This window comes from Lepeophtheirus salmonis, chromosome 8, assembly GCF_016086655.4.
Source record: "Lepeophtheirus salmonis chromosome 8, UVic_Lsal_1.4, whole genome shotgun sequence".
NCBI lineage: Eukaryota > Metazoa > Arthropoda > Copepoda > Siphonostomatoida > Caligidae > Lepeophtheirus > Lepeophtheirus salmonis.
This window is the reverse complement of record NC_052138.2, coordinates 729,259-756,321: the sequence shown is the minus strand read 5'-3', so window position 1 is coordinate 756,321 and position 27,063 is coordinate 729,259. Positions and strand designations below refer to the sequence as shown.

General features: G+C 37.4%; 5 protein-coding genes and 1 long non-coding RNA gene across 7 annotated transcripts; 1 reads left to right on the top strand and 5 right to left on the bottom strand.

Annotated features, from left to right (window-relative positions):
* Positions 1-54: 54 nt before the first annotated feature.
* On the bottom strand, positions 55-2,584 carry LOC121123685 (uncharacterized). Of its 2 annotated transcripts, none has more exons than XM_040718811.2 (2): positions 1,495-2,584; positions 55-1,337 (listed from the first exon to the last, which is right to left on the bottom strand). In XM_040718811.2, exons 1-2 carry the CDS (start codon positions 2,582-2,584, stop codon positions 307-309), a joined length of 2,121 nt encoding a protein of 706 aa, XP_040574745.2. In that variant the 3' UTR covers positions 55-306. The 2 variants fall into 2 exon arrangements, with proteins under 2 accessions (XP_040574745.2, XP_040574747.2); XM_040718813.2 differs by having other exon boundaries at positions 55-1,334.
* On the bottom strand, positions 2,550-3,384 carry mRpL16 (mitochondrial ribosomal protein L16). The gene has a single exon (XM_040718816.2). The coding sequence runs from the start codon at positions 3,382-3,384 to the stop codon at positions 2,623-2,625; it is 762 nt and encodes a 253-aa protein (XP_040574750.1). The 3' UTR covers positions 2,550-2,622.
* Positions 3,385-4,078: 694 nt separating this feature from the next.
* Positions 4,079-6,432, top strand: LOC121123686 (uncharacterized). Its single transcript, XM_040718814.2, has 3 exons — positions 4,079-4,755; positions 4,807-5,389; positions 5,485-6,432. The coding sequence occupies exons 1-3, from the start codon at positions 4,333-4,335 to the stop codon at positions 5,832-5,834; spliced, it is 1,356 nt and encodes a 451-aa protein (XP_040574748.1). The 5' UTR covers positions 4,079-4,332; the 3' UTR covers positions 5,835-6,432.
* A 147-nt stretch (positions 6,433-6,579) lies between these two features.
* Positions 6,580-7,698, bottom strand: LOC121123689 (uncharacterized). The gene is made up of 3 exons (XR_005866067.2): positions 7,340-7,698; positions 7,128-7,277; positions 6,580-7,067 (listed from the first exon to the last, which is right to left on the bottom strand). It is a non-coding gene; the product is annotated as an uncharacterized lncRNA (long non-coding RNA).
* A 2,864-nt stretch (positions 7,699-10,562) lies between these two features.
* Positions 10,563-11,918, bottom strand: LOC121123646 (alpha-tubulin N-acetyltransferase-like). Its single transcript, XM_040718781.2, has one exon. The coding sequence runs from the start codon at positions 11,527-11,529 to the stop codon at positions 10,864-10,866; it is 666 nt and encodes a 221-aa protein (XP_040574715.1). The 5' UTR covers positions 11,530-11,918; the 3' UTR covers positions 10,563-10,863.
* HUWE1 (HECT, UBA and WWE domain containing E3 ubiquitin protein ligase 1) lies at positions 11,919-26,979 on the bottom strand. The gene is made up of 9 exons (XM_040718778.2): positions 26,513-26,979; positions 24,328-26,261; positions 23,898-24,242; positions 20,451-23,795; positions 20,223-20,390; positions 18,339-20,153; positions 18,140-18,271; positions 17,844-17,991; positions 11,919-17,757 (listed from the first exon to the last, which is right to left on the bottom strand). The coding sequence occupies exons 2-9, from the start codon at positions 25,960-25,962 to the stop codon at positions 12,323-12,325; spliced, it is 13,023 nt and encodes a 4,340-aa protein (XP_040574712.1). The 5' UTR covers positions 25,963-26,261; positions 26,513-26,979; the 3' UTR covers positions 11,919-12,322.
* Positions 26,980-27,063: the final 84 nt, after the last annotated feature.

Here is a 27,063-nt window from a genome sequence, read left to right as displayed (position 1 = left end):
TTCCGTTAACCCGTGATAAGGTTCATTCAAGAAAAAATACATTCAACGATAAAATATTATGCACTTAAAAATAACTATTTTATTTAAATAATTGTAGAGACTTACTATAATCATGACAAATGATATCATCAACAAAGTACATAGTATATCACCGATTAAGAGAGTCAGGATTAGATATAAATATTATATTATTAATTATAATGCGCGTAGGGAACATTGAACAACAATAATAATTAATTTGCAACAGAGACAATTTAACTTGTATATAAAAAAAAATCGTAAAACTGAATAGTAATCCCATATAGATTATGGAGATGATTTGCGACGTTTAGACTTTTTTTTCTTTTTGTCAACGAGTGTATTCACATCCTTGCTATGCTCTTCTATAATTTGATCAAGGATCAATTTATTGTTGCCGTCTTTTGCATTGGTCTTCTTCTTTTTCTTCTTCTTGGGTGGCTCAACAAGGATCGCTGCCTTCTTCTTTTTCTTTGAGGATGTATACTTATTTTTTTTGCTGTTTTTGCCATGTTTATTGTTAGATTGATTTTCTGCTGAGGAATCACTGGAGGATGAGGATGTAGTCGAAGATGAATCTGATGAATCTCCTCGTTCCTCATCCTCGGAAGAAGAAGAACTCGAATCTGAAGAGGAGGAGGAAGAAGAAGAAGAGGAAGAAGAGCTCGAATCAGAATTAGATGATGATGAATCAGTTTGATTGCGCGAAGACTTTTTCTTCTTCAAAGACTGTTTCTCTTCTTTCCGATGCTTACTTTCAACCGCTTCATCCGTTTGTTTTTTCTTACTCATAGATGAACGATGATGCTTTTTACTCTCCTTATTTTTGCTACTACTACGAGATGATTTAATTATTTCCTTTTCAGGTACAGAGGAGCGATTTGATGATGAACTCTTTCCATCAGATGATCGATCACTCTTTTTGGACTTTTTAACTTTCTTTTCTTCGTGATGACGGCTCTTTGATGATACTGAAGAAGGGGATGAGCGATCCCTTTTTCTATTGCTGCTGCTGCTGCTGCTATTAATAGCACTGGATCGACGATCACTTTCTTTCCTACGAGTTTCTGTAGATCCTCCTTTAGTGGATGGACGATCATGAGAGCGCTTCCAATCGTCATAATAAGGATCAACTGATTTGCTACTACTACTCGCAGTATATCTAGAGGAAGAACGATGTCGCTTTTCTGAGCTACTTCTCTCTGGATAAGGAGCATACTTTCTACTTTCTCGCTTGGAAGTAGTAGAATGTCTATCTCGGTGATAATGGCTGTATCCAGGGATGGATGTGGGTAATCCGTATTGAGCATAAGGATCTGCTATGAAATAAATAAACGAATTAATATCAAATCATTCACCCTTCATAAATATGTAAATAAATAATTAATAGAAGAAAGGCTCCAAAGTAAAGCTGCATCTAAGTTAATAATAGATCATTTGCAAGAGTAAATCGTGTTATATTATAATTATTATTGCCTGAAAAATATGGAGGGGGATAGGTAGCCGCTGCATGCGTTGGATAAGCAGAATAAGCGTACTGATTAATATACTCTGGATAAGTATTAGGTATTGTTCCGTAGTATTGTGTTGAATTCACAATTCCCTTTTGTTTATCCTTCACCTCCATTAGTTTCTGAAAAGCTGCCAAAGGATCTTCTTTTGCTACATTCATATATTCGGACGGAATCGAGACACTGTGGTCCCCATAAGTAGTTTTTATCTCTGTTGGTGGATCTTTTGAATATGAACTATGTGATTCATCTTGTACTTCTTTTACAGGAGTCTCTTTCTCTTCCATTTCTTTTTCTTCTAAACTCCCGTTTTCAGTTGGTACTGGATCGTCGTCCAAAGAGATACTTGTGGCTGGTTCAATAGGGCTTTTCTCAAGTTCTTCACTTTGATCCTTCTTATCGTCATCCTCCTTCACCTGTAGATCGTCTTCTTCGGATCGATGATTCTTATCATCATCATCACCCTTTGCAGGAACAAGAAACTCTTGAAGAGAATGACTTGAGGGTGTAGGAGATTCTGTCTTGACTTCTGTAGAAACAACAAGTTCATCTGAATTATTATTTTCCAAAGGTAAGTTATAGGCCTCAAGACGAGTATTACTGATCTCATCATCATTAGTTGTTGACTCAACAATAAAAGGATTATTAATATCAGAGACTTGTAGCGGAATTCTTAAATCATCACTGGTAGTCGATTCTACAACAGGATCTTCTTTATCCACTCCTTCTTCCTTGACAGGAAGCGTATTTAAGGATTCGTTTTCACTTGGCGTTGTTGAAACTTTGTCCTTTAGATCGAATGCTTTTTGCCTCAATCTTCGATTGGGTATAAGTTCATCTGGATAAACTTCCTCTGATAAGCAATCTCCTAGAGGGCACGCATTTTTTTCACCGAGAGCTTTGCGGCCACAGTCCAGACAAACTGAGCCTGCACAACAGGGAAGTACAACTGCCTCATCAATCAAATTTTCACAGAGATTGCAGAGTAATTCTTGAGGAATGTCCATCATTAGGACCACATTCTGAAAAAAACAAAATAAGAAGAATAATTTCATTACCGATCGTAAAGAATAAGAATTTAATTAAATAGTAATCAGCATTTATGTTTATATATGGCTCTACGGATTTCGTTCCATTTAATATTTAATGTCTTATCCTTGTACACAAATTTTCCAAAGAGTTTTTTATCATAGGGACTGAGTTGTTTTTGACAGTCGAATATATTATTACGAATGAGCCATTCAAAGGTGATGGGATTCGTGTTGACAGCTTTTAAGCGTGCTTCCTCTTCTTTCATATTTTTCAGAATCTCTGGAGTGACGACCATGGCATGAAAAGGCATTTTATTAGCTACATTAGTGAGCCAGGGACGAACTTGATCCCATGTGAGCGAGCCGCCGACTTCCACCAGTATTCGTCCCGCTCGAATAGGAGACACATAATGATCAATGGAGGGTTTCCCTCCTCCCATGCGTTTTCCAATACCACGCTGCGTTTTGGGCCTGTGGGGTGCATCAACGCGATAAATGGCAAATGCCTTTTGCTTCCCAATGTAATGTCCCACACCAGTTCGCATCATTTCAAAGTGTCCATGCTTTAGGGAGCCTCCAGAGAGGGCCATGATGCCATATTGACCCAGGATGAGATCATTGTGGACCAACTCCTCCCCGCGCATTCGAAAGAGTTCTGTTTGGGTTTTAGGCACTTTGAACATGGTGTAGCGTGAAGGGACTTTGGGCAACATGGGTAATCGATGTTTTTCCGGCATTGCAACGTTCGGATTGACCTCGATGCGGGATGCCATTCGGATACCTCGAATCCATTGCACTCCAACACTCCCAAACCATTTCCCCATTATTTTACACTTGAGTCACAATCAACAATTTCTAAATAATACTAAATTAATATTTTTTAATTATTGCCCAGAATTAAAAATAGCATGCAATGGCCAATAAACAATAAATTGCCATTGGAAAGAGAGCCCAACCTGTGGCAATAATTCACAGGAGCAACGTGATGACTTAGTTAATTGAACAGCCATGTATCAGCTGGAATAAATCCATTTCACTTCATACGTCATCATCCATTCTCAAGGCCGATTACGAATTAACAACATAACAAATATATTCAATAATAAACAAGCGTTATTCACGTACTTTGCATGAATGAATTACTTACGTATATGTACTCAGGGGTTATTAATTCTCTAAAATGTCCAATACTACATACTTTTTATTATGTAGCTAAAGCTACTTGTTCCATTTTTTTCGAGCTAGTTAATATTAATAAGGGGGACATTTGTTATTAGTATATCTTTTTGACGTCACATGATGGCGTTTGTATGAAACAGGGAGCAATTTAATCTGAAACAAATCGATATTATGGATTATGTTGAGATACTTACAAATTATATATTCCACTCAAAAATGCCTAATATACATTTTATTAGATAACATAACTTAATAACCCTCTTTTTATACAATTATTTTCTAAGTAGATGAGCTGAAGTCCTTGACACTATCAGTGGATTAATGTTTCAATGTGACGTCATCACAAACGAAGGATGAATTTAAAAACCATGATAAAATTGATATAAAATATCAAATTTGTAATGAAAATTATAATATATTAATTAATATAAATACGAAGTAAGGGGTTTTCATTAATTATAAGTGATAATTGTCAATGCAGCGTTCTTTGGTAATTAATACACTACTATCACATATAGCAATTGACTGAGTGACGATGAAATACTAGGCACAAAATTCCCTTTTCATCTAATATTAATATCAATTATCTTATTATGGATCATTGGCTAAAGAACCTTCTTCCCGGTATAGAGGCGCTACTCAAGAACAAAACTTCTTTAAAGGACTTAATTTTTGTATGCAAGGACGGATCATTCCATTCTTTCCGCGTCCTGTTCAGGGATATTCCCGCGTTACGTACACTTCCAGAATCGAGGGTCATTATATGCCCTGATCTGTTGGTGTCTGATCTCCAGATCTGTCAGGACCTTATTCTCCTTCACGACCCCACAGACTCTATCGTTATTTCAGAGCGACACACTAAAGTATTTGCTGCTTTAGGTCTGGATATAAAACCCTTTTTGGATCCTTTGACTATATTATCATCTAAAGGCAAAAAGAAGAGAGTGATTGGGAATCGAGTACCCTGTATTAAAAATACTTGCAGTATTTGTGAAAAGACGTTCTCTTCTGCACAAGTACTCATTAATTAATTAATCCTTACTTTATGCCTAGTTCTTTTTTTATAGGCACTCAAAAATCACCGTGCTTTGCATATGCAAGAACGACCCTTTCAATGCTCACAATGTACTAAATCCTTTGTAACAAAAGCCAATCTCCTCTCTCATATTAGACTGCACAAAGAGACGCTCCAAAATTTGAAACCTTTCCCTTGCCCTCATTGCTCATCCCATTTCAACTGTTTGAGTAATTTGAATCGACACGTTCGCTCACTTCATTTCGAACACTCTGATAAAAAGTATTTTCTATGCCAAGACTGTGGTAAAAATTTCACAGATCCCTCTGCCCTTACGGCTCATCGAAAGAGTCATACTGACATTCGCCCATATCAATGTGATGATTGTGATAAAAACTTTTTAACATTGGCTAGGCTTCGTGTTCACAGACGGACACATACGGGTGAGAAACCTTATTCTTGTAGGGAATGTGATAGGACTTTTGTTACGGCGAGTCAACTCAAATCACATGAGTCACATCGACATCAGTTACAGAATATATCTTCGAATAAGAACTCTCTATGTCCAATTTGTGGTGTCTCATTCACAAAATCCTTTGATCTAAGGACTCATATTTCGTCTAAACATGAATCTGGTAAAGTTCCATTTGTTTGTTTGAAACTTTTAGTGCGATTAATTATTATTATCTAATCCGTGGATCTTCATGTATTGATTTACTTATTATTTCAGAAAGAATTAATAGAGTTGAGTCTGCAGACCGTATTTCAATTACTTTTGAGTCCAACGTCTCCCATTCCAAAGACGAGTCCAATAAATGTAAAAAATGTCTTCAATATTTTGCAAACAATTCACTCCTACAACATCATTTGAGGGGAAAAAGTAAATGTAGGAGCAATACCTCTGAAGGAGAGCAGCTTCAACTAATTTTCAACGAGGAATTATCCAACTCAAAGTCTGATGATAATCATAAGACAATATTGAATAATCCCATTATATTAGAGGAAACTGTTTATGATTCTCAAGAAGAAAATCATATTGTTGAAGTTGTGGAAGAATCCATTGATTTATGGATGTCGTGATCATATTTTATTTTTTGGTTATCTAGGTATGTTGTGTACTAGTAGTATCTAGATATTGTGATCAGACTGTACAATTTGTAGCTTGGTTACAAAAAATTAGATGGATCATGGATTTCTCAACTTTGTTTATAAATTCATGGATAAGTAAAGCCTTAATATATCTGTGATTACCAATCTTTTCATCACTGCAGACATTTTTTGAGGGAGAGGGTGATATTAATTTTGCCCGAATAATTGGGTATCGGATTTTTAAAATAACATTTCTTATTGACATTTTGTTAAAAGAAAATACATATTTTGATGACCTTGATAACCTCCAGAGCCTCGGTTGGGACAAACTATTGCCTTGAATGAACAATTTACAGTTGTGATGTGATGACTGGTTATAGAACATACAAGTTCCATATGAACTGGTAAATTAGGGTGAACATATTTCGATTCACTAAATAGAGGACAAGTGGCCCCTTTATTAGTGTTTTTTGGCGGCTTAGAAGTTTAACATTTGAAAATTAATGAAATTTAAGAATAAAATATTGATGAATTTTGATTCTTGGTTGAGGAGGAGGAATCTTTGTCCCCTAATAAACTCGAACATTTTCATGAATTTGTATAATTTAAAAGTCAGACAGGATGTACAAAGATAACGATTGGGCACCCTATGATAAGACTAATGCAATAATTCAATTCCATTGGATTTTCGATCCACTATTTATCTCATTTTTAACTTTTCTAATAGGGGAAGAAGTAGAGGTTTGAAATTTTATTTACAAGTTCTAATAATACAAAAGAAAAAAAACCATTGAATATGTGTGCCATTTTCGCCAATCATTCGATCGAGACGAGGCCTAAAGGATTTGCAGCTCTTGACCACGTCCGCAGGCGATACTTTGTACCATTACTTAATGATGGATGCCTTCAAGGAGTCGATACTGTTGTATGAATTGGTAGAGACTTTCCTCTCCAACTCCACCCCAAAAAAGAAATAATCCATGGGATTCATATAGGAGGAGTTAGAGGGCCACGTTTGGGGTCCAAAATGGCACCTTCTCTTCTTTAAACAATTTTTCGATCTTGCAGCCCTTATGACAGGGGAACGAGTCTTGTTGAAAAAGGGACTTGACACCATTGGCCTTATCTTGGTCAGACAGGAGTTCACAGTATCTGTCGGTAACTAATCTCTTCTTTGCCTTAAAGAAGATGAGGGTATGACAATTAATTTGCTCCCAATGAAACCTAGGGTCAGGATACTGGCTGGAAACATGGTTTTAAAGACGTGGGAGACATTAACTCTACCTGTGGTCAACCATTTTTCGTTCTGGATGTTGTGAGATATGTCGACAGTCCATTGTTTCTCATCCGAATAAAAGATGATTCATTTACCATGGGAATTCAAATCGTTCAGCAATTTTCTTCCGTGGGCAGCCCAGGTGGCCTTCATTGTGTCTGTAATGATATATATTTTGTAGAAGTGGCAAGACTTCATCCTTAGGTCAGTGTTTATGTACCTGGAGACTGTTGTACGAGTTACTTGGGTTTTTTTTCTTTGCAAGAACGTTAATCGGAGTCCCAGGAGATTACTTCAAGGAACGTTTCAGCCCTACTATGAATATGGGAATGTGTTTTTATTATTCCGGGACATGTTGACTTTTCTCATATATGACCCCCACCTTTTCCAGTAATTTTAGAAGTCGTAAACTGTGCTCTTTTTATCACTGAGCATCTTCTCGATGTACGCTGCCCTGTGTCCCACACAGGCAAATTCGATAGTGATGTTCCTCCGGATCTTCTTCATCGTAAATACTTGTTTTGAATTAAAATTTGCGCAACTAATTTAAAGCTAAGGCTCACATGTCACTTTAAAATTGATATAACCGAGTTAAAGGCTTTCCTTAGAGTTAAGGATGTAGTTAAATATGGTTTGGATTTACTTAAACGACCCTGTACAATATACAGGGTGTGGCAATATAACTTATTTTTTCCTAAAAAAAGGCAATAAAACTAGTTTTATAAATCAGAAAAGTTAATGTAATGAGTGTACACATTTAAAGTTTTGTTTTACATAGTTTTGAAGAACATATCAGATAGGTGACGTCCCCATTGTCCATACACTGAATAAACCGAACTTCGGTATTTTAATTCCTTATGATTTTTTTTTTTGTTTCTCCTTAAATAAATTTTCATTAGTCGATTAAGTAATTAGCTATTGGCGATTCCACAAATGCCTTTAAAAAATCTGTAATAAATCAGGTTTCAATAACCCAATAACTCCGGATCTGATGGCAACAATTATAGTTCTCTAGAATCAATATCCGTGGAGTTATTTCCGCTCAAAGAATATTGTAAATTTCAAATTACTAAAATGAATTGAAAAAATCGTATTTTGTATTTTAGAAATTCAAGCACTTAACTAATTTTAATATATTTCACACTTAAAACTTAATAGTTTAACTGCAATTAGTTTAATTTTATAAAACACTATAGGACGTACCCGTATTATATATTTTGTTTCAAATCATTTTATACATGCCTTAAATAACTTCAGAATTTAGTAAAACTTGTCGACGGACAACATTTGAAGTTGTTTCATCCCTTTGGTCATTATAACTAGAAATATGTTCCTTCTCTAACCATAATGAAGATACATAGCAAGACTAACTCGCTAATCCTCTTCTTCCTTTGTTGTTGTAATTAACCTAATTTCCTTTTTTAATTCGTATTCAATGCAGGTTCTACCTTTTTCTGTTTTCGTTTTTTGGATTTTTAATTTTTTTGGTACATTGTCGAATTAATTATGATTCGTCCAGATTCCTGGGCTCTGGAAGGCAAGTTTGTTTTTTCGCTAATAAGTTGATTTTTTTCATAAAACAATATATATCTCAAAGTTATTTTTAAAAGTATGGGTTGTCGATTCGAAAATGCACCAAAAAAAATAAAAAATCCGAAAAACGAATTATTGTACTAAAAGAAAAAGGGAGAACGTATATTAAATACGAATTAAAAAAGAGAATTAGAAAGATGATTAGCAAGTTTGTCTTAGTATGTACATAATAAAATATATAAATTATAATACAGGAACATCCTAGTACAAATATTATATTTTAGTAGATTCTGTCAAACCATTTTTTTGGTGCTATTTATTTTCCACGTCAAACGTACGTCTCTCACTACTCCGACGCATGATAGCGACTGACTAGTTTTCCAAGAAAACTTTAAAATCTCGCCCACAGAATGAAACCTGGCCTACCCCGCTGCTACTTCTACAAACATTTTTTGCGACCTTGACCTCTCAAAATTTAATGACCCCTTACTTTTAACACATCTTCCTATGAAGTTTTACCAAAATTAATCCGATTACATAAACTCCGTTCAACTTATTAACTAATTTTTTTATCGAGCAAAATTAAGTGATAGCATCATTTAAATGTTGTTAATTAAAATGGAATTTTAAAATCTGTTTATACAAAATCCTAACATGTACACAACATTTATCCAATTATTTTATTATGATTGTATTATGAACCTACTCCTTCTTGAGTCAATAATAGTTATTAATCCGTTTCTAGATTCTGAGTACAATGATTTTTTCTAATATGTAAAATTTATGTATGTCAAATGAATTATGTGACATTTATTTGAAAGGTAATATATATTCTGGACCCCTCTTTTTAAAACCAATTCCAAATAGGAGGAGAGTAACCAATCATGAGTCCAAGTCAAGTAGTCTGTAGTTTAATAAGACTCAAGTTCTAAGAATACTCTGATGCACTGCATTGTTAATTATGTCAGCTATGACTATTCGCCAAGGAATTTTTTTTAAATATCTGAAATAAATAATATTTCTAGCCTCAAATTATGTTTATGAATCATTCTTTTTACTTCAAATAATGAATTTTGAATCACCATTTTAATGTAATCAAGTCCCACAGCCCTTTCAAATAGAAAACAGACAAATTATTCTTAATGTAGTGATTCTCAACCTTTCTATCACTGGCCTGGCTATAATATTTTTTAATATCTTGCCACATATTAAATGTTTTATTTCCTGAACCCTTGTTATTGATCTGCGGAGTAAAAGGGGGCCGAGGAATCCTTGTTGGAAACTACTGCTTTAGGGTTTCAAATGTTATTATTCATTGTATGAAGAGGAAGTTAATCTCTTTGGAACTAATGGGAATATGAATTTATCAAATACTAAATTATTATTGAGTATTCTTTTGAATAATTTAAAACATGATTACCATAAAGAATAAATAAAAAGACAAAGAAATTGCATTCCCTACCTATTAATGTACTTCCAAAAACTCGTCCCCCTCACTTTAAAAGTGATCATTTGAAGCAAATATCAATACCAAATCTATGTAGTGATGAAATAAAATTTAAACTCTTTAATTTATATATATATAAATATGTTTTATAAAATATAATAATTGATAATATACAGTTATACATTATAATATCTTTAAAATAAAATTAACAGACAAATGTAACATTTCGTTGGGAGTTTTTTTTTTGTTTTTTTTTTTTTTTGTTTGCTGTTGTCAAAAGCAGTCATATAAAATGTTAAAACAATTAGTAAATGCTCTTTTCTATAAATTATAATTACTCATTACATAGACTCTCAATAGGCTGATAAATATAAAAATATTATTATCATATACGTTACAAAATGTTAAAGCTTCAAACTTGCCCAAATAATTATGTTTATATATTAAAAGAAGTCATGATCTAATTTTATAATTATTATTATTAGAAGAAAAGAAAGGTAACTAATTCATTATTGGTCTAAAAAGGTGAAATGTTGTGCATTTACATACTAATGATATATATATATTAAACTTTATTTCTTTGAGTGATGGATCTGAATGGAGAAGTAGTTACTTTTCAACTTGGAGTATAATAGGGAAAGGAAATACAAATTTGAAATTACTAAATTAGAATGATAAGCTAGGAGGTGTACACTGTACATAATATAAAATTGTGCTTATTAATTAATTATATATATATATACATCCAAGCGGATAGTTGGGTATCAAATATACTGCAACTTCCCCATATATAACCGCGGCCGCTTAGCCTGTGCATTTCCCTCTTCTTCCTGTGGCCTATCCGTAAAGAAGCCTTGAAAGATGTGATAGTGATTGACTTGGGGAATATTTTGTATGAGTTGATAGTGTTTTGCGAAAAAGGAGATGAGTTTGGGGGAAGGTCGGTCAATGGCAAGGAATCGTGGATGAATATCCTCCTGATCCTTCAACATGGCCTGGAAAAGCTTATTCCCTAGTCCTGAGCGCTGTAAGGATTCCGCCACATAAAAGTCTAAAATGCAAAGTGGAAACTTCTCATTTAGTTTTCCGGATTTATCCAAGAGGAACAAGTTTTTCCTTCCTACTTTGAGGAGTCCAGCAACGCGGGAGTGAAGAACAAGGATGTATACGACTTGTTCTTCGCTATGGCGGAGTTTCTCGGATGAAGTAACGACGTGGTTTAGACCTTGCGCTAAAGCAGAGGCTTTACCCATTTCGTCTAAAACCGTGCAAACGATGCGGTGGACGCCACTCCAATGGGGGATCGGCTTTCTCGACGGAGTTGCTCCTCCTTTGTGTTCGTCTTGTGATTCAAGAGGGCGAGGAACTAGATCAGAGCGGATACGGGTGATTTCCCAAGGAAACGCAACCTCAAGATTATCAAACTCCATGACTTTTAAACTGTCCAAAATGTAATAATATAAGTTATAAATTTGTGAATCCAAGGTAATTTAATTTCTAAGGCATCCGTGACGTCACACAATATTTTCTTTTCCTCTTCTGAGGCTGTTGTAGATAATTATTGTATCAATACAATGTAAAATGTTACTTAATAGTCTACTTTTCCACTCTCTAGGTGTATGTACTGTCTATAACCCCTCAGTCATACTAATGATACCTACAATAACATATTGTATAAAGTAGGACTACATACACCACACGTCGTAATCTACGGCTTTAACATACAGTCTGTAGTGTAGACACCCCTAGTACTCACTACCTGACGTTCTCTCTCTTTCTCCTAGCTACACAGTATTATAAATAAATGAGTATTTAAAAGTTTCCTTTACAATTAGATTTATTTTTTATTTCTTAATTTTCAAGTCCACAAAAAAATTCATTATTATTCTTTCATCAATCAATCAAATGAATTCATTTTTTTTCTTCATCAAAATACTTTCTTTTCGTTATCGTAATGTACCACTAAAAAAATGAAAGAAAAAAAATTGAGACGTAATTTCAATCAAGTAGCAGAACGTATTTTTGCTTTTAAGTTAACCACTATCAGAGATGGAATAAATTGATAATTAGAATTAAATCACCATCACAGTAATAAACTCACAAGAAGAGGAGACATATAAAGATAATAAACACTTTAGATAATAATAGTAATAATTTTAATTTTAATAATAATAATAATAGAGGAGTTGTTGTAGTCGTAATTAATAAGATAATAATATTGTCTTAAGCAAATCCGAAACCCTCAGAGCATTCATGTATAGCTTTAAGCAAATAAGTTCGCAATTTATCGTAGGTTTCGTAAGCAGGAAGATCCAGTTGGTTAAAACAAGTATGAGCAGAAGGAAGTCGGTCAGTTGATCGGTCATCACGATGAATTTGAAACTTTTGAACACCATTCATGCCTTCCAAGTAGGCGAAACCCTGTAGAGGTACTTTAGAACTTCCAGTTACAAATTGCATAAACTTTGCTTTATCCGTTTGATCAAAGGAACGAAGAGCTCTCCAAAACCAAATAATTTGTAAAGAGTTCCTTTGATATTTGTGATACTCTGTGTTACTTTTAAGATCATCGATATCAATGGTGGGAAGTCCACTGAGAAGGAGTTCCAACTCTTGTTCATTAAATATCGATATAAGTCTACGAGGAATGATGTTATAAAATCCTTCCAAGAATGCACTGAGTTGTTTGCGAATAGCTCCAGTCATTTTCATTTGACAAACGAGTCGAATGTAATCTAATTTAGTTTCTTCAGTGACAGTTATATTACGACCATTTGGGATAAGGTCGCGAATCTCAGTGACGCCGAACTCTTGGATTTCAGTTGAAAACGTCAAGTCATATCCCAGGTCTGACACTTTATGATTCACCAAAAACTCGAGTCCTTTGTAGAAAGCATAGTCTTCTGACTCCATATCAGTATATTTGACGGGTTTCCCAAGGATATGTTTGTAAAAAGAGCGAGTAAAATAGCATTCAAGGAGTTTATTGTCATAAATGGCCTTGGCTATTACTCTCCCTACAAATTTGAAATAGTCCAAGTGATTAGGATTAGTTTGAGAACTTTCATAGATCATATATGTGACTTTATCTCCAGGTGAGGTTTTGAACAAGGCGTACATGGGGTTGAAGATTTCACGAGAAATGATAACGTACCATTCCCGCAAAAGACCACCTGCATCTTGACCTTCTTCTCCTTCAAATACAATATAGAATCTGTTTTTCCATTCTTCAGGACTACGGCGGTGAAGTTCTCTAAATGACTCCTCAAATACATTTTCGCGTCTTACATGAACTGCCAAGTCTTCCCTACGAAGTCTTTCGTCCATTCTTTCGAGTTCTGTGCGGAAATATCTACGTTTAATGTCAAAGTCCAACACTCTGGTGTGATCCACTAATACAGAAAATGGTCCATCAGCCAAGTGAGCAGTACTCTGTCTAAGAATTTGGTTTAGAACAGTGCGATGCGTTTCAGCAAAAGCCAAAAACTTCTTTGTGTCTGGAGATAATGAATTTGATGAACAAGATGAAGCTGTTGAACTCGACTCCATTTCCTTGTTATCCGCTAGTTGCTCTTGAATATGAGCCAACTGCTCCTGCCTTGTCTCCTTTTGTTGAACTTTTTTCTTCTCATCGGGCTGAGTAGAAGCTGCATGAACTAAAAAGAAGGCCTCGACAGATGATTGAAGAACCAGAACAGCATGATGATCAGGGGTTTCTGCTAAATCTTTCAAACAATCGCCTAATGCTTCCCATAAAGAATCCAGTGATAACTGTTCACTCAGAGACTCTATTTTCCATTGAGAATTGGCTTTTGCTTCGCTTGTAGAATCCGACGAATTTTCATCTACATCCATTTTATTTTCCTCATTGGTTTGATCAGCAATCGTGGTTGTATCTGACGTCGACGTTGTCGTAGAAGCAGGAGTAGTTGTTGTATTAGTCGTTGTTGACTCAGCAGGTGTATCGGACGGAGGTGAAGATTTTTTTGCTTCTTGCATGTCTTTTTTCATTGCTAAAAGGGCGGCCTCTCTTAACTGAATAATAACCTTCAGAACTCTTAAGAAGAAGGCTTGTGAGGATGTTTTGTTAGTTAATGCATTCATAGAAGGTAATTGGAGTTCTGAGCCACCTTTTACTTTAGATGGCGCATTTAAGACAACAGTTTCTTTGGTGAACCTATCAAGTAATCCGCCTTTATCCTTTCCACTTCTATCATGTTCAAAATTGGTTGACTTGATGCTTAACAACTCATTTTGGAGATCTAAAACGTTAGCACGAACCACATTGCCAAGTTCTTGGGCTCCTTTCAACAGGAGCTGCAAAATAATATCCCGGGTTGGTACAGGGCCATGACTCAAGTTTAAAAGAAGTGCAGTTACATCTTCAAGACCTTCTTCACTACATGACTTTGAGGTAAGAACATCAACGGCAAGCCGAAGATGATCTGCGCTAATAGGTGGAGGAAGATTGTTTCCACTTCCTGACTCTTCTTTGCTGCCAGTCCCCTTTTTATCGTCTTTATTGTTAAGAGAGTCTGGTCGGCCAATGGAAATGAGACTTAATAGCCGTAGTAATTTATCTGTTAGAAGAGAATTGCGGCGAATAACAGGGCTTTTTAGCATGGATAATAATTGACCAAATGGTGAAGACTCAATGGATACAGTATTCACATCTTCTTCGCTCATTGCTAGGGTTGATACGTTACTATGACTTCTTGCAACACTCTTTCCCTTTTTACTACTTGACTGCATATCAAGGCGAAGTAAGGTATCCCAGAAATCTGACATGGATGAGGAGTTTGATGATGAAGAACTTGAACTTGAATCTTTGTTGCTAACAGTCTTTTTCTTTTCAGGAGTTGAAGAAGAAGAAGAATTATACTTTTCCATTATTTGATCCCTCCAAGGAAGAAAATGAATAGAAAAGTTTTTAGCTAAAGATATGAGAACCTCTAAAGTATGCCTACATACGACGGCTGATGCCCCTGAATGAATACTTATAGACCCTTTTTCCATATTTTTCTTGCCAGGAGTAGTGGATCGGTGTACTTGGAATACATTAGCTCTAAATCCGAGAGCAGCGTCCATGGATATATTTAGCCAACTATTTTGCTGCTGTTGTTGTTGAGAAGAAGCGGATTTAACAGGAGTTGCTGTAGAAGAGCGCTTGGATTTGTTTGGTAGTTGAAAAGAAGACTGTATGCTGGCCATAATGTCTTTGGTTTCGTTAGCCCTTTCGAGTATTGAGACTAGGCATCGAACAACCCAATCTCTCGTTGGAGCATGATAACACAGATTTCTAAGTATGCGGTGCAGTCTAGTTGTATTAATTTTCGAATCATCCACAAATAAAAGAATAAGTAGACAAGAGAGTCCTTCATTATCCAGCAATTGTCGACCTTTAAAGCGTATTGAATTTGCTAGAAAAGCCTGATGGCGTCTTTCACGAGTGATTGCAGCAGCGCTTGCTTCGGTGAAACGAGAGCCTGAAAGTCTAAATGCTTCACGACCCACCAGATTACCAATAATATATTGATTTCCGAGTCTTGAAACCGAACCACGTAGGATGGAGCTGAGAGAATTCCCACCATTATTAAAAAATCGTTCATGCATGAAATTGCGATTGCGTTGTTCATACTCGCGTCGCAAACTCTGAGCTTCAGCGGCTAATTCAGCTGGTAGAGCAGCCATTTGAGAATCTTCCATATCAGCCAAAACAGATTGTCTGAGACTAGCGGGGAGTGTCTGAAAAAATTCTCCAGGATCAACTGGAGCTTCAGGATTTACTTGGGATAATTGTCTTTGTTGTTCCATTCTTTGTTGAGCTAAAACCTCTTCCTGAATATTTGGCGGAAGGGCAGCCAAAAACTCTGGATTTACTTCAGGAACATTGGAACCTTCTGTATTCTGTTGTTGTGCTCTTTGACGAATGTTTTGAAGACGACGTTGATCATCAATGACTTCCTGCCTCATTTCTTCTGGAAGGGCTGCTAAAAAGGACGGATCAACACCTTCAGGTATTTCTACATCACCCAAAATTGAGCTGTAGTCAGGATTTTGAGACGTGCCAGAAGTACTAGGTATTGGGTTGGACGAAGCAATACTGCTGCTTCCGCCAATAGCTTCCTCGCTTTCTCTGGGTTGATCCGATTCCATGGAAACATCTCCACCCGTTGTTGAAGATGATGACCCTGTGACGGAAACATCAGTACCCGCTGTGGTGGTTGATGAAGTAGTTGTAGCTCCAGATGTGGACGCAACTTCCGGAGAAGGACTAAGAGGATCCAAAACTGTAGGAAGATCTCTTCCAGGATAAATGTTTGATGGAACCTCAGTTAGTCTTGCACTTGTTGTTGTATCCATATTTCTTGATTGGGAATTGAGTTGAAACTGTTGCTCACCTTGATGAGATTCTCGATGCGACTGCTGTAGTTCAGATTGTTGATCAGACTGGGACAAGGAAGTTGTGGAGGTAGTACTTGATGAAGTTAATGGAGGCACAATAATAGGTAAGCAACCAACACGCGTAGATATTGCAGCAGCCAAATCTTGAGCCAACTGGGAAATAGCTTGGCGACCAGAAGGAGCTGAAGTGTCCTCACTGGAAGAAGAGGTCAATGCTGTTGTTGCAGCTGCTGTAGTGGAGGGCGTAGTTGTAGTATTAGTCGTTGACACATTGAGGGTAGTATTATTTGATCCTTCTATAGCTCTAACTACTGGAGAAACAGTACTTAAAGGTGTTGATACAGCTATCAAATCACTACCAGTGCCAGCAGCTCCTTCGGTACCACCACCTGTTGTTGTAGTAGTAGTAGCAGCTGGATCCTCATCAAGATTATTGGTATCAATGATAAGTTTTTTGATAATTTTTCGCTCTTCCTCCTTTTTACGTCTCACTTCGTCTCTCGTATTTTCAATTACCTCAATAATTTCGGGTTTTAAGTTTGTGACGCAGTCATGCATGGACTCTCCATCGATGACTCTCGATTCTTCGTTCCACCGTAGTAGTGCAGATGGGATTGAAGAGAGAGCAGCCCTGCCACCAGAGCCTAGAGTAGCACTATCCAAATCGGGCATATCGTTATCCATTGTATCTAACAGAGATAATCCCACGACATCCATCATTAATGGAGCTCCGCTTCGACGAAAACCAAAAGTAATTAACTCTTGAGGATTACTACCCCCTAAAAAGTTTTGCAGTATGGCCGGTGTGGATGGATTATTTTGAGCTCGCGAATTGAGCTGAAAGTAAGGTCGCAAGCTATTTCCTCTAGTTCTTGGCAATGAACGAGTAGAAGCGCTGTTACGTGCATTCCCTGTTCCAGTTTCCAAGTTCTGGCGCCCCATTAACAAAGGATGAGATGGAGTTACATGATTAGCTGAATTAGCTCCACCATCTGTTGAAACTCCAGATCCTCCATTCACTTCAGACCATAGTGGCAAGTGATGAATTACATTTGGCTCCCCCACCTCAATTGTAGAATGAAGAGGTGTATCGATATTTTGGAAAACCATTCGATCAATATATTCATCAATTGGATCATCAGTTGGCATGCGATATGTTGCACCTTCAACCTGTCGAAAATCTTCATTATCATCATTATAAGGAGAACCTCCTTCCTCGTCCTCTTCATCTTCGTCCTCATCCTCGTCTTCATCTATAGAGGCCGCACATAAAAATGTAAAGATAGGAAATAAGCAAATTGGAAATAACACTCATTTATTTAAATAAATGCAAAACAACCTTCATCGTCCTCTTCCTCTCCGTCATCGTCCTCCTCTTCCTCAATTAAATCTTCAGTTTCTTCTTCGATAGCTGCGTCACTCTGACTAGATTCACTCGCACGATCTACATCATCCTGGCATCCATGACCCGCAAATCTTGATCCATCCTAATATTTTTAATTTTAGATTAAATTAATTAATAATCACTATACAAAAGGGTCATCACCAGTGAGAGATGAATATTTTATAAGGCGCCAAATTCATGTTCATCTGTTAGTTAATAAATATAAACCCTTAAATCTATGTAATCTGTACCTGATGATGATCTTGATCACTGTTCACATTGGAGCCAACTTGAGGAATGATAGTAAAATTGTCAGATCCATCTCTTTCTAAAAGTTGATCCATCATTTCATCATAATCCTCATCATTTGTGTCTTCAACAGTCTACATTGTATAACAATATTAATAATACGAAATAACTAAGTCATAAATGAAAGGGTACAAAACTTACTTGTAACTGGCTTTCCGAATTAGGATCAATACTCTCGGCAGTAGTGGACACATCATGTTCAGTTGCCTCGGCATCCGGCTCTACTGACTCGTCTCCTTGAGCTCTAGTAGCTTCGGAGTTGGTCGTATTTGTACCTTCATTCACGTTTGGCTCTTGCTCCGGAATATCACCTAATAAAACACTAGATCCACTCCCTGTGGGGTTATTTGAAGTAGAATCTTCTGCACTTGAATCGGGAACATCATTCTTTGATTTTCTTGCAGAAGAAACAAGTGCTGTTGGTTGATTGACTATACGACTTAATGTTTCTAAAGGTTTCAAAGCTGAATTAATTGTTACAGCAATGTTGGGACTAGAGAGGTCCAGTGCATGAGGGACACGAGCTAAATCCGTAATTAATCCTCTTTTAAGCATAATTTTAACAATATTATTCATTTGACATTGAAGATTTTGTTTAAAGGCAGGCTGTTGAGTCTGTTGTATTGAACTTGGACAGCTCTCAATCATAGTAGAAATGAGACATGTAAGGGCTTGTATTTTAGAATGCTTGACAGGACTTTCTGGTTGAATTAAAGAGCGATTCAATGCTAGTTTCACTTCCCAAACTAAAGCAGATTGAGCTTCGGGATGATGATTGCAGGACGCCAATGCAGCTATTAAAGTTTTCACTAATTGACCTATATCCTTGTCTGCTTTTGAAGTAAGAAGCTCATCAAGTAAGAAAGCAAGAGCACTTGTATCTTCCTTGATATTTTCTACGATTCCAGATTCATACACATGATCTGTTATTAACTTTGCACAACCCCCATAAGATTTGACCAATTCTGCAAGAAGTCTACATACTGCTGATTTAGATAAGAAGGGTTTTTTCATGTCTTTTGATGCAGAGGTATCACATGGTTGCGCTGTGGTAATCGTCACCGGCGGCTGCTGTAGTACTCCAGGTAAATCTCCAGTGGACATATTACGTATAACGTTTGGAGCGCCTCCTCCTTTATTATTTTTTAGCTCTGTGGCACTTTCAACCACTGTTGCATTATTAGACGACTCACAAATGTCTGGTGTCTTAACTAAGAAATTCAATAAATCACAAATGACAGACTGCGATACCTCGCCTAAGGGAGGTGCAACCGAGTTTGGAGCTTTCGTGGGAAGTGATTTAACTAAAAGTCTAGTGTCTTCATCTGTTTCTCCTCTCTTATTAAGAGGAGAAGGCTCAAACCTTAAAATATCTTTAGCAACAGAAACAAAAATAGAAGGAGAGCGACAAGCTGCAGGAGCTAAAACTCTCAAAATATAATTAATTTCCTTTGACGTGGTTTGCGAATTCAATGTTGAGGTACGAATAACCTTTTCCATTGTATGACGTAATGTATCAGGATCTTCAAGAACATGACGAACTAAAAGGGTGGCCAAAGAAGTTATACCCGAGAACAAAGAAGATTGATTTAACTCTAATAGTAGTTTTACTCCGCCGAGTCGTGCAAACTCTACTGCTTGCTCAAATTCTTGTGTTAATCTTAAGCAAAGTCTTAGCACTGCATTTAGCGCATCCGAATCCACTGGAATGGATACAAAGCCGACACATGCTTTTAAAAGAGCAGACTTTTCGTCTGCTTTAAGTCCCTCTGCTGTAGGAATTGTAGTTATGACATCCTCTTCATTAGGATCAGATACTTTCTTTTCCTCTTCACCAAGCTCCATTGCATTATTACTATTACTAGATGTGGCAGAAGACTTAACTACTGCGTCTCTGGATCCCTTACTTTTGATAGATATCATAATTGGACGACGATTTCCCGTTTCTTCATTTGCCTAAAATAAATGTACAATCAAATAATATGTGTAATTAACTATGACCATTTATAAAAATTGAATGATTACTTGTATCATAGTTCCAAATTGTATGGTATATTTTCTTCGACCAGTCGTTATTCTTACACTTGTCTCACCACTCCAAAAAGCGTCATCAATGGTTTTATTACTTGCTGGAGTGTATTGACACCATCTTCCACTACTTATATCATACCACTTCCAACAACGAGAACAAACCTTTAATAAATATAGTACAAATTAACAACTTCAAATTTCAAGAATGTATAATATACATACGGATGTTAAAGAAGCACGCCGATTCATTCCAAGAATAACTTTTTCATATAGATCAATAAAGAGTAATAAAGGTGTCATCCACTTGGGAGTACCAACTGAGCCTGAGCAGCGTTTTAAGACATCAAAGGAAACTGTGAGTAGGTGAGTCATAATGGGAACAACACTTGATTCCTCAACTATCTTTGCACATAACAATTTGCATTCCTCAAACAATAATATGAATAAATGAATTCTAACTGCAGCTTTGTTGGATTCTGTAGTTCTGAAAACATCCTCTTCAATTGGACTCTGAGACTTTTCTAGTTCTAATAATTTATCTAAAAGAACATCAATAGCACTCTTGACTTCAGTAATGAGTCCTCTAAGAATTTTTTCTTTAAACTCTTTGCCATTACGACCAAAAACCGCGAGAAGGAGATCACAGGTCCTGAACACAGTTTCAGGTAATGTATCAACAAGATTCAAACAACCAGGCAGAGCTTGTTGGGTAAATTCATCCATAACTGATTTACTTAAGCCGAAGCTTCCTCCTTCATTTTCTTCCTCTTCCTTTCCGGATTGTTGTTGCGAGTCCTCTTCATTATTCCCTTCCGTATTGGACGACACTTGAAAAGAAACTACATCTACATCCAAGGACATAGCTATTGCTCTCATTAAATCTTCTTGTTCAATAGAAAGAGGGGATGCTCTCAATGCTGCAGCGGTATTTTGAGCACCACTTGATTCTCCTTCGTTATTTGAAGACGATTGTGTACCTGTTAGGAGATATTCTGTGGCTTCATACATTGCTCCTGTTCGATCCATTGCCTCAAGACAACGCTCTCTTGAAAATCCCATATCCCTTAATATTTGTAAATCATAAAATGAAAAACCTGGAGCTGGTTCGACATCATCATTATTTTCCGCAGTGGCAGCAGGTGTTATTACTGGTGGTGCATTTTGAGACGTAGATTGTTGCTGTTGTTCTGGTTGTAGTGTTGGAGGTTGTTCTGGTTGTTGCACATGTTGTGGTTGTTCTCCTCCTTGAGCGGCAGCTCCACCTCCTGCTTCATTATTAATAACTGGAGATAAAAATGAATCACCAAGAAAATCTGGAAGACTCATTTGAAAGGGAGGAGAGTTACTGAAAGAATTAGCAAAGCGCGAGGCTACCCTAGAGGGCATAGCACCTCCCCCACTATTTTTATCATCTTCTCCTTTAGATCCTTTGGAAAGTTTTTCAGCAATGATTTTCTCTCCTTTCAGAATGTGACAGAGAATACTCAAGACTGATTCAGCCATTCTAGGTCCATATACTTTGAGTGGAGTTTTCCCCCAGATTTTCATTACGGCATGGAATGCTAGTTTGTGTGTACGAATTAAATATTTGACTGGATCAAATGGCTGAAAATTTCCAATGGATAAATTGGGTAGAGTGTGTGGACTTTCCAACACGGCTTTAGGATTTACCATCCTTTCCAAAAGCATCAACCAGGAGTCTAAAAATTCCCCAGTTCCATCTGGTAATTCATTACTTTCAAGACCTTCTTCAGGGCTAAGCTTTCCACCACATGATAGAGCCCAGTAGAAAGTATCGAAAAAAGCTTTAAGTCCTCCCGAGTTAACAAATTTCATCAACATGAGATGATAGGGATATTTTTTATCATCAAACAACATAGGAGGAGTAAATCCAACTGAACAAGTGAAAAATGTTAACCGAAAACCTGGTATGGGAGATGTAGGTGGCGGCGTCCAGGACAAACCAGATGCTAATAATCTATTAAGAGCTGAGGCCACTGCCACAGCTGGTTGACTTGGTGCTGCAGGAGTAGGTGGAACATGTTGACCACGACGCTGCCTAATTGGAGAGCCAACGCATAATTTAACAAGTAAGGCGAATAACTCAGCAAGAGCTCTTCCTAATCTAGATGATGCACTCAATAATGGCTTAATTTGTTTAATTTGATGATGCAGACATGGATTATATTTGTTGTTATCTTTCTTTTCTATAGTTGTAGCAGAAGTTGAGGAGGAGCTGTCAATATCCATCGTTACAACTTCTGGCTCCGTACTTAAGTTTTCCATTGCAATTGTAACACTAGAATTAGACTCAGTTCCAGAGCTTGGACTAAGTGTTTCTTCCGGATCATTAGTAGTTGCTGCTGAAACGGTTGTTGTTGAAGCAGAGGATGATGTGGCGGGTGGCATACTAGATGGCAGGAGTTTATCCATATCAGCCTTGCCGAACTCACAATCGGGTGGGAGTGTATCATCTGAGCATAGAGCAAGCAAAACTGTTGATTCCCAAACTAAGGATGCAAATAGCTTAGATAAACTTTTCAAAACTTCCAAACCAAGTTCCGATCCCCAATGATTTACAGAAATAGTACGGATATCATTTTGACCAGTTCGACATACATAAATAAACATTTGAATGTATGCATGTGCTGCAGACATGTGGTGTAAGAGAGGGGTTGCTTGTGGATTGGAGGTTGCTTCTGCGATATTTGGTGAGGATATTAGCTCATGTAGTAGTACAGATCCTCCAGGTGGGTCTAAAGGAGTATGAAGAGGCTCCAAACTTTGAAGAACTTCATTCAGGTGAAGCAAACCTTGTTTGAGAACTTGAGGTTCATGAGCTAAATTTAATATAGATTTACAAACAGCTGCCACAGATTGACAGGCCTGGTGCGTGGGAAAATCAATGGGTAGATTTGGCAATCCTAAGATTCCCATTAAAGGAACCAATCCTCTTTGTTGAACAAATTCACGGCAATGATCATCTGTAGAGTTATTACTAAGTATGGCCTCGACGAATTTCATAACATTATGAACATAGTCTACAAGAGGAACTGCCTCTTTGTTTGAGGCATTATGGCCAATATTCGTAGCCCTTGATGCCGCTTGATTTTGCTGCTGTTGCTGTGAAATGTGTTGTTGAGAAGCAGATGATTCCTGCTCTTGGGGTTGTTGATCCCCAATATCACCTTGAGGTGGCGGTGTTTGCTGCTGCTCTTGCTGTTGCTGCTGGGAAGAAACCGATGTCACAGCCTCTTCATCTTCCTCTTCTTCTTCATCCGAGCTCCCTGAAGGTTCTACGGCATTATTTGTATCAGATCTGTTGGTATTGTTAGACGAAGGGACCTCATTCTTCTGAAAGGCTTTCCAACAAACGATCCTTGTATCCCGACCTAGTGCACAAACTTCCTCTAGTAATTTAATGATGGCTCCTGTCGCTGCTTCTTTAAGTAAAGGCTGGTGTCGCATTAGTTCGTCCACAGCATTTCCTAGACTTGAAGCCGTATCCATATGATCTGAACTCCTCCTCCTTCGCATGGCAGTTAAATAAACAGGGCTCAATAAGACCTATTGGATTAAAATAAAAGCATATGAAATGTAAATTCACTTAACAAAACAATACAAAAATAATCAAATAACTTGCATAATGAGTAAAACACAAATACACACCTTGAAAAGTCTTTCGAATGGCTTGCAAGCGACAAATGCGTCTAAACCTCTGTTGTTAAGACATAAGGCACTAAAAACGTTTGGCAACGAACCTAGAACCTCCCTAGTTGCAGGAACGTCTTTTACAAGAAGAGCATGTAAAACGACATCCGTGAGTCCTTTGTCTTGTAATGAAGAAAGTAAACTAGGCTCTTGAAAAACATAAGCAGTGACAACATCTGTTGCTAGCAAAAATAAAGATGGGCCATAATATTCAGCATTGCTTATAATGTGCTTTAGAGAGTTTGGTAAGGATCCATCCATAACATGACGAATTGAATCCCCAAATGAGGAATCTTGTATTGCCTGATTGTAAAAACAAAGAAAGAAATATTGAATAATAAGGAAATGAATAATTAGAATGATTATTAATAATCACTTGAATTAATACCTTTTTCAGAAAATTAAGCATAGATTTGAGTAATGCAGCTCTTTGCGGTAAACATGTAAGTCCAGTTTTGGCAGCGCTATAATCCGGAGGGTTCGTAATACTGGTGGTTGAGCTGTTAGTGCTCTCTAATGGCATAGTTGGTCCATCAGACGTATCCATTAAGAATTCTTCATCCACAGCCATTGCATCTTGTCTTGCAGATCCTACATGTATCTCAAAAGGCTGTTGCTCCCGACAATGTTCAACTTCTAATTCTAAGCGAACAATAAAGCTGGAAAGTCCGGAGTGCGTTTGAAAGGATTGCATATCCAAATTGGTGATTAAATCGATAACTCGAACGGCTCTCGTCACGAAGGTAATGTGATCCAATTCCGTCGAGGGCCATTGAATAACCTTTAAGAGACTTTCCATCATACCACAAGAAACGAGGGCCTCACCTCCAGCTTCATAAGATGCTAGATGATACAAAAAACTAAATAAGGCGGTAGCCAGAGGCTGTGGAAAGGGTTGCTGTTGAGTTGAAGATGTTCCTTCTTTGGTTGCGGTGAGAGAAGCTATACAGCTTCTTACCAGTACTGGAAGAAAACCATGATACGAAGAGGCTCCAGTGACGTCAATTATTGTGTTCAATTTGGGGAAATTTGGATTTCTGTCTAAATGAATGATAGAGGTTAGGGATTTGAGTGCAGCTGCCTTGATTTCCATTAAATGATCTCCTTTCATTTCTAGAACTTCAACAAGCTCTTCAAGGAGACCAGAATAGAGAAGGGACTGAACATTATCAGACAACTGATTGGAATAAATTAAGACTGAGAGTGCTTGAAGACGAGCTTGAACGCATTTGAGTCGCTTGGCATAATTCGAAAAAGAATGTGCTAGTCTAAGATAGGTAAAGAGAAGCATGCGTTTCTCTTCAGGGACAGGATACGTTTCCAGAAGTTCCTCCATGATCTTTCCTGGAGTGGAAGGGTGTGTGTCCACATTTTCAAGATGAATCACCGTTATGTTTTTTTTATTGAGGGTATTTTTGTCTGCATAGAATTCAAAGTGGAGTGTAGTGGCGGTGGGAGGGAAGGTCGAGAGGGCGGCCTCTGTGCAGCAGGCCTTGAGACCGAATCCATTGTCTTTCCCACCCCAGGAGGCAGCCAAATGATTCAGTCTTGTCAAGAGTCCTCCGCGCTTCTCCGGGCTCAGCCGAGTTATGAAATTCGAGCGTTTACTAAACATATACAGAAGGTTCAGGACGGCCAGAACCACGTCCAGGTCGGATGAGGCCAGAAGGGCCGTCAAATGCTCCATTGAGGAGTAGAGGTGCCGAGAAAAGGAGTGTTCGATCAGGAGGGTCGTGAAGTGAAGGGTCCACAAAACGAGCTCCTTCAAAGACCCAGACCCATCCACCTTCAAAGTCCATCCAGAAGCACTACACGCTGACTCCAGGACACGGTCCGCCAGGTCCAGCACATCAATCCAGTGCAATAGTTCACATTTCCCATACGTCCACGTCTCGATCCCTTTCAGCTCACGAAGGAAGCACTCATCGTCTCCACTCGTGCTCCGGAGCCGATCGATCAGAGCCTTACAATCCGAAGGCACCTCCGAAGAGGACTTCTTCAGTTTACTGCGATCGATCTTCATTCTTGCGAATGCTGCGTCATCACTCGATCCTACAGTTCCTTTCTCACTTTACTCCTAGTCACTAGTCCCTCGATTCCTTCTATTAGTTCCGTCTTTATTTCCTTATTTCTTTATTTCGCTCCTAAAGAAAAAGTTGCCTTTTTTCCCCTTTTTCAATTCCTTTATTAATTCTATCTTCTCTTGAAATTCTCGCTTTTTCTTTCTTTCTTTCTTTCTTTAGTCTTCTTTTCTTTTCTTTTCTCTTTCTTCTTCTTCTTCTTCTTTCCAGCTTACCACTTCCACTTTATTAAATGGCGGATCTAAATTCAAATGGAAAAGAAAAAAGAACAGTCAGAAAATGAGAAAAGAAAATCTTCTTCTTCTTTTTTCTCTCTAGCTAGCTAGCTGCAAGAGATCTCCCCCATCACGTACAGGACTCTCTCTCTCTCTCTCTCCTTTTCTTCTCCTTGCCACCACCACTACTCGTCCTCCAGCTCTTCTTATTAACAAGATTTCACCTCTTTCTCAAACTTAACTTGCAATATGTATCAGGAATCAGCAACATACTCACTTTTATATAGTTTTCCTAAGGATCACGAATCTCTTCCTCCTCCTCCTCTACAGAAATCCTTGATCCAAAAAATATTTATATTACCACTTAATACAGGAATAACTAATAAGAAAATAAAAAGTTCACAATATTAATGGAGTATGTTCTTTATTTTCTCCTTTTCTTTTGGATTTCTCTCTCTCTTCTTCTTTTTTTCTTCGTCCTATTTCTCAAATATAGGTTTCTCTCAATGGTACCATCTGAACCAACACCACCTCATATATTCTTTACGACCTTCATTACAAAAAATGGAGTCGTGGGCATTGAGTCTTTACCAAGTCAGAATAGACAATCTCTATTTCGTAATCATTTTACTTAAAATATAAATCCTAATAGTTGTGAAGAGCCATAGGCCATTATATCCATTCACGGCCAGAATGACAATTCATATTTTTGTGCGTGAGGAGTTAGCGTTAGCTGATCCAAGTAATAAAATGCCTCCCCTTATTATTATTTCAATGTAAAGAATTTCACAATAATTACGCTGATATAATATGGATACGCTGTGAGGG